The sequence below is a fragment of the Sinohyriopsis cumingii genome, chromosome 14 (genome assembly GCF_028554795.1).
Source record: "Sinohyriopsis cumingii isolate HCF-2022 chromosome 14, ASM2855479v2, whole genome shotgun sequence".
In the NCBI taxonomy this organism is placed as follows: Eukaryota; Metazoa; Mollusca; class Bivalvia; order Unionida; family Unionidae; genus Sinohyriopsis; species Sinohyriopsis cumingii.
The window spans coordinates 43,018,330-43,026,575 of NC_142974.1; the positions used below are offsets into that span (position 1 = coordinate 43,018,330).

The 8,246-nt window shown below is 34.8% G+C and overlaps 1 protein-coding gene across 1 annotated transcript; it reads right to left on the reverse strand.

Annotated features, from left to right (window-relative positions):
- Window positions 1-268: 268 nt before the first annotated feature.
- On the reverse strand, window positions 269-7,980 carry LOC149783642 (uncharacterized). Its single transcript, XM_089931888.1, has one exon. It carries the CDS (start codon window positions 7,913-7,915, stop codon window positions 3,806-3,808), a length of 4,110 nt encoding a protein of 1,369 aa, XP_089788014.1. The 5' UTR covers window positions 7,916-7,980; the 3' UTR covers window positions 269-3,805.
- Window positions 7,981-8,246: the final 266 nt, after the last annotated feature.

Genomic DNA, 8,246 nt, shown 5'->3' on the forward strand with positions numbered 1-8,246 from the left:
GTAGGCCTAACATTCTGTGATCAAATACTAAAATTAAATGTAGGCCTTATATTATGTAGCCAAATACAAAATTAAATGTAGGCCTAACCTTCTGTAGCCAAATACAAAATTAAATGTAGGTCCAGCTTTCTGTGGCCAAATACAAAATTAAATGGAGCTATAACATTCAGAGGTTAAAAATCTACATTTAATGTAACTGATTATATGGGAAGATAATAGTTAAATTTCACTGTCTTAAAACAATATAAGACTGAATATAAAATTCATGAAATTAAATAATAACAAACATGCTTTATGCAGAAACAAAGGTGGGTGAATCCTATAGTCAGTGACCAAAATTCTGCCAATTTATAAAGCAGACTGACTGATCAAAGTAAAACTAAGAAAATGTAAATTTGTTTACCAAGGTTGTTAGTGTCAGACAGTAAAGTTAATGATACAACAATCAGTGGCTATAACTCCATTTAATATAATAACATAATATTGTGTGCTGAGCATGTACCTAACCAACACTGACAAACGCTCCCAAGGTGACAATTACTATGATGCTATCAACTAAATTATGCAGACATATGTAATTTGGTTGAAATTCAAACAGAGTTGTAAATTAAATTTAAACTGAGTTGTCAAAATATAGACTGCTATGGAGGACAATACAATTTAACGCCTGACAAAGCCATATTCCATGACAGCTGATTCAGGCTGTCCTGGACAAGATTTGAACATGCTACCCGTTGGTTGTGAGCATAAGTTTAGTTATTGTGTAGAAAAAAATGTGGAATGGATGGAAAGATGGGCCGAATTCAATAACCCCCACTTTCCATGAAAAGCTGAAACAAGGGGGGGGGGTGGGGTGTACAGCTGGGGTGGTGGTGACAAAACAAATCCCAATAAGTTGGCTATAGACCATATATACAGACTGCCCCTGTGCTTTTGGCAAAATGATGTTGTATACATCAATGATATGTCCACTTTCCAAGTTATTTAACTCTGCAGCAAACTATTTAGAAAAACAGACAATATAAAAAAAAGAATAATAATAATAATAATAATAATGACTTTATTTAAAGAGGGTAATACAATTAGCTAAGAACTAATCTACATTGAGGCCCTCATACAAAGGAATTTATTTATTTTAGCTGCATCTCTGATAATTATTCACATACAAATGGGCTTATGGACTTGTACATTCATAGGACATAATAACACATGGATCTGAAAGTAGAGGCACTATATAGAGATTTTATAATTAAATCATTTAAGTCACATTTAATTTGACATTCCAACTACACTAGTCATAAACACAAGTATATATCTTGGAAACATATATCTGGTCATAATCTAAACACAGATATGTTACCTATGTTAGCTAAGCATTGTTCATTTAAATGACTTTCTTTCATTGAAAGGGTGTCCTGCTAGTAGAGATGAATCAAATTATAGTGTTTCATGATTTCAGCATACCTATAAACAGCACCAAATAATCAAATAAGTCGCCTTTAAACACAAAATATCAATGAAGTGGATGTTACATGAAATAAGGTCAAAGAAACCCATTCTTTCAATAAGGTGTATTGCCAAGTTTCATGACCTAAGGTATGACAGGAGATAAAAACCTCTGGTGACATGAGCTAAATACAAAGATTTACTATAATCCAATAACACATGAAATATTGGTCTTATGACCTTTTATTATAAGGATGTGGTACTAAATGAGATGCATAGAATCATCTAGTTTGTGATAATAGCATAAACAATGCTTGAGACTGAACTAAAGACAGTGAAACACAAAACAAAGGTCACAGTGATATGCTTTTGTAATGAATGTGTAGCACTCATCACTATACATCCCTTCTTCAAGATTAATGATTCTAGGTATAACAGAATGTATATGTACAGGGTTCATAAAACCTATTTGGGGATGAGCTAAAGACAAAAATGGAACCTAAGCCAGATAAAGTGAAATATAGGTCATAATGTCTGTCTTCAGTGTAGTATTAATATACCTACACATACAGATCTAGTTTGATGATTCTTGCACAAAAAGTCATTGAGAAATGAATTTAACTGAGTATGAAATCTGGATCAAAATGACCTATTTTTTATGAGAGTACAAGACTTAATAAAAATGCATGCCACATCCTGGCACTAAGCGCAATGAATCTATAACCGACATATATTCAGGGTGTGAAAAAAAAAACTATTTCGATATATGCTAATTGCAAAACCTAAAACTAAGGCTGTTTCTTGCAAGGGAGTATTAGTAATAGAGATAGAAAATTGATGATGTTAGCATGAATAGACACAGGGAACTTAAACCCAAAATTTAACTAATGTTAGTTAAGTTTAAAATATAGGTTGGAGAGATAATCTTTTGTAAAGAGAGGTAAGCGCTTATCAAGATACATACTCTCACCAAGTTCCATGTTTTCAGTATAAAAGTATGCATACATTGTACAAAAACTGAGAAAAAATATTTTTTTTAATACTAAAAGTGTACAACAAATGTACATGTACATACATAGATAGCTTTCTTGACACCCTCCCAAAGTATAGGTGCAATGAAACCAACTCTAAACTGTTGCATAAGATTTATGAAGAAAAAATGGCTGCTATACAATGTGGCTGTACATATATGCATACTTTTGTCTGAGGGCATGCTGATGCTGGGGGTGGTATAATAGATCTCTTCTACTGTATCGAAGTGGTATGTATGTATGTATATATGTATGCACCAAAGACTTATAAAAATGGTACTAACAGTAGCCTCGCTAGGTGCTCAGCATTAAGAGGTTAGTGTTAGGACTGGTAGGCCTGGTGTCAGGATAATGTGACTGGGTGGGACACCATCCTACATGTCTCTGGCATGATGTCTAATCACTATAAACTGCCAACATCAGACACCATAGCGATATGAATGAAAAATTGTCAAAGCTACGTTAAAAATCCAAACATGCACACAATCACACACACTCACTCTAAATCTCGCAATGACAACATATTAACCATAAGTCTATTTCCAAATCTATGTTCATGGTAGAATCACCAAGCTGGATAATTACATGTACATCTATTACCATACAACAAAATGTCACCATATTATAGTAGTTTTTATACTATATATATATATATATATATATATATATATATATATATATACACACACACACACGCACAAAATCGAATGATGATGAGTTTGACACCAAAATCTAAAGGGAACATGAAATATTTGCTGAACATAATAATAAATATGTACAAGTAAAACCCAGTTTTGTCACATAAATGTTGGATAAATTGCCAATTAAAAATTTTAAAACACAAAAGATTTGTTTTTCAACCATGCCCTGACCATACACTGTTACATTACAGTGTGTATTCATCTTATTTACTCAATCTAAAATGGTGGGTCTATTTATACTGTTACATTACAGTGTGTATTCATCTTATTTACTCAATCTAAAATGGTATGACTATTTACACTGTTACATTACAACATTTATTTACCTATCATATCATTCAATCATTCTAAAATGGTGGGGCTATTTACACTGTTACATTACAGTGTGTATTCGTCTTATTTACTCAATCTAAAATGGTGTGACTAATTACACTGTTACATTACAGTGTGTATTCATCTTATTTACTCAACCTAAAATGGCATGACTATTTACACTGTTACATTACAACATTTATTTATCTATCATATCATTCAATCATTCTAAAATGGCTGGACTATTCACACTGTTACACCACAATGTCTATTTATCCATCATCTCTGACTCACTCCTTCTATGCATCTGCAAGTTTATTTATTTATATCATATTCTGGACAGTTGAAATACATATACATATTAGACTGTTCCTTTAAAGTATACTTTTTATAATAATCATAATCATCAGAAGAGTCTGTGTCATCATCATAATCATCATATAAGAATTCATTATCAATGAAATGTTTTTGACTTGCATAGTTCACAACACATTTTTCACAACTATCAACTGCCTTCTTTATGGTCAAATTTTCTCTGTGTGATTTAAAGAAACAGAGTGATGAAAGATGCTGCACTGATGACTTGATGCAATCTACATACTGTGAGGAGATGATTATATTAACCAGTTCAAGTTCCTTCAGGTTTTCCATGTGGGGTATTGTATCACCAAGATCCAGATTAGTCAGTGACAAGTGTGTAAGTTTTGTACACTTGGACATGCTATTACACAGTGTCACATATCTATCTCTACACATGGTCACATTATTAATAGTGAGATGATCCAGTTCCTGTATGCAGTTCAAGCTGAGTAGTACATCACCCAGATCCAGATTAGTCAGTGACAAGTGTGTAAGTTCTGTACACTTGGATATGCTATTACACAGCATCACATATCCATCTTTACACATGGTCACCTTATTAATAGTGAGATCATACAATTTCTCCAGGTTGTCCAAGCTGAGTTGTGCATCTCCCAGATCAAGATTCTTCAGTGATAAGCATGCAAGTATTGTTAACTTGGACATATTGTCACACAGCATCACATATCCATCTTTACGCATGGTCACATTGTCAATGGTGAGATATTCCAGTTCCTGCGGAAAGTCAAACCTGGGTGTTACTGCATCACCCAGATCCAGATTATACAGTGATATGTTTGAAAGTTCTCTACACATGGACATGCTGTTAAGCAGCATCATATATCCATCTTTACACATGGTCACATTATTAATATAGAGATCACACAGTTCCTTTATGTTGTTCAAGCCAAGTTGTACATCACCTAGATCAAGATCCATCAGTGATAAGTCTGTGAGATTTGCACACCTGGATATGCTCATGTATCCATCTTTACACATGGTCACATTGTGAATGGTGAGCTTTCTCAGTCTCTGGATCCTGTCCAAGGGCAGTTGTACATTACTGAGATTGAGAGTTATCAGTGACAAGTCTACCAGATTTGTACACATGGAAATGCTGTTACAAAGCATCATATATCGATCTGTAGACATGGTCACATTGTCAATGGTGAGATTATACAGTCTCTGCAGGTTGTCCAAGCTGAGTTGGGAATCACCCAGATCAAGATTAATTAGTGATAATTTCGTTAGTTGTTCATTTTGGGATAGGATCTTGTACAACATCTGACTGTCATCAAACATTTTCATATTCAGTCTCGAAAATTTTGAATGAGCAGAATCTGACAAGTCAAGTGTACCATCCAGTATCTTAATATCGATACATAATTCTTCTCGGATGATAGGCTTGACTAGGTTCTGTGTAGAATCAGCCAGTTGGTTTGCAGTTTCCACTTGTGGATGTTCTATCTTGGTGCAATGTGAATACTTCAACTGACTCATACTGGTGACAGTGACATCCCTGAGGATAAGTTTGTTCAGACAAGCTGACCATGACAAGTCCAGTACAAATTCACCAAGGTGACATTTATTCACTTTCAGATCTTCCAGCTGAGTACACCTTGATAGCAATACTCTACTCCTACCTGTCATGGTCACTTTGCAACACAAAAACCTTTTCAGACAGGTTGACTCTGACAAATCCAATGTAGCATCTTCAAAGTTACACCTAGCCAGTTCCAGATTCTTGAGCTGTGTCAGCTTTGTTGGCAATAGCATGCTCTTCATTTTCACACCTCCAAGATAGAGACTGGTCAGACAATTAAACTGTGACAAATCCATTGTAGCATCATCTAAGCTACAATGAACTAGTTTCAGACAGTTTACCTGAGTACACTTTGATAGCAACACTTTTCCCTTTAAGGTGACATCTATAAGACTTAGAAATTTCAGACTGTTAGCCTTGGGCAAATCAAATGTAATATGTAAGCTACAATGAACCAGTTTCAGACATTTCAGCTGAGTACACTTTGGTAGCAATAGTTCATCCTTCATGGTGACATTTATAAGTCTTAGATATTCCAGACTGTTAGACTCTGACAAATCCATTTTAATATCATCTAAGCTACAATCAACAAGTTTCAGACACTTGAGCTGAGTACACTTAAAGAGGTACAGTTTAACGTTCATGGTGACAGCTACAACAATGAGATATTCCAGACTGTTAGCCTCGGACAAATCCAATGTAACATCATTTGTGTCAGACCATGAGAGGTTCAGATACTTAAAATGAGTATTCTTTGATAGCAATAGTTTACCCCTCATGGTCACCCAATGAAGATGCAACTCAGTCAAACCAGAATACTCTGACAAATCCAATAAAACATCATTTAAGTTACATTGAGAAAGATACAGGCACTTGAGATGAGTCCTGATATCGGATGGGTTCTTCAGAGCAGACTGTAATACAATCCAACTGTCTTTAAAGATTGCATACAGAGTGTGCAATTTCAGACGAATGGGCTCTCTGTTAGCTTCCCTAATACAGTCCCTATGAAGTCTACATAGATTAAGCATATGATTGTATCTTCTGTCTACTCCAACTTGATCTACACCTTTATCACATGCTTGATTCATACCTATATCACATATTTCATATATTTTCACAAATATGTCTTGACAATGAGTTGTGGAAATGCCTGCCACAAACATTATGATATTCTCATTTCGAAATACATCATCAAGTGCTTTCAATGAATTTAGAAAATTGTTGTATCTGTCCTCTCTACAACATATATTTATGGCCGTAAGAAATTCTTGTACTGTTTTGTGAAGAAAAGTCAGACATTTTTTCTTCCTAAATATGCCAGGGGAGTCTGAAGTTGACAGTAGACCCACTTTTTGGGCTATATCCAGCTTTCCATCATTTCCTAGTATATTCATGAGAGTTTTTTCTTCAAAAACCAGGGAAGGTCCTTTTGCATCTGTGATAAGAAAATGATACGCTACTTCACACAGAGCAGCCAGAAGACCCTCACCAAAGTAACGAACAAGTGATAGATTACTCAGCTTCGGAGTTACAATAAAAGTTGTGCTTTCTAATGGCCATGTTTTCAGTACAATATTCTTCTTTTCATCTTGCTCTCCATTACTTTTCTGTTCTGTGTTTTTACCCTCTGTGTACCTTTCAACCATTACATTTAACATTTTTAAGTATAGTTCATTCATTGTTTCGGGGAAGGATTCATTATTCTCATACCAAACATGAATGATCAACAGCAGAAGAAGTGGTACATTGATGAGACCTGCAATCATAGAATTTTTCTCCACATCCTTTACAAAGCGTTCTATGGCAGACTCATCCTTGTAGTAGTTATCAAAGATCCTCTTGGCATACAACATACTGTTTTCATAGCTGAATCCCTGGAGATCCAGCAACAAGTCAATATGAGCAGATTTGATTAGACTTAACTGATCAATCTTCCAAGGTCGAGTTGTGGCAAGAACTGTAAGGTGTGGATATAGACGTTTTTTCAATAGTTTTTCAATGAAAGGTGGTGAATTGTCCATTTCATCTAGGCCATCCATAATAAGCAAAACATTGTTCTCTGCTTGCCCAATCAATTCTTCAATATGAGATCTGTGAGACAGACCCTGTGATTCATGAAGTGGGAACTGTGTGCATATCACATTCATTAATGTTTTCTCATCAGTAATGTCTCTAAGACTGATATACAATAAAACATCATACCTGAGCATCTCATCTTCATCTTTAAGACCACTTGTTTCAGACTTGTCAGAAATTATATCATCCTTCTGAGGCTTTAGTTTTTTATTTTGAACAGAACACCAAGTATGCACAAGTTTAAGACAAAAAGTAGATTTGCCTTGACCTGCAGGAGCTTTAAGAATAATACGTTTTACTTTCTTTTCACCTTTTTTAAAAATCTGTCTAAAACTAGTGACCTTTTCCCTATCAACTTGTCGTTTGCCTTTCCTCTGTTCAGCAGACTCTTCTATTTCTTTTTCTATAGCTATGTCTGTGTAGAAGTCTTCAAAGTTTTTCATGTTGACAAGGGTGTTAAATATCGGGTTCACTGAAATTATCTGGATACTTTCATAGGCTTTGATCAACGAAAGTTGTATATCTTGAACACCTAAAAAAAATGAAAAAATTTGTGGTCACTAGGTTTAACTACACAAGTAACAGCAGCATAAAGTGCCATTAACGTCGCCAAGACAAACAACAAAAACGATAATAATAGTAATAATAATCAGCATCAGCATCAAATGAGTTAAGTGCTGCTGATATAATAACACAGGGTGCCTGCCTTGGAAATGTGATGAAATTAGAAGTACAGTCTTCAGAGCATGGTTCTCTCATTCAAGGAATAATAAT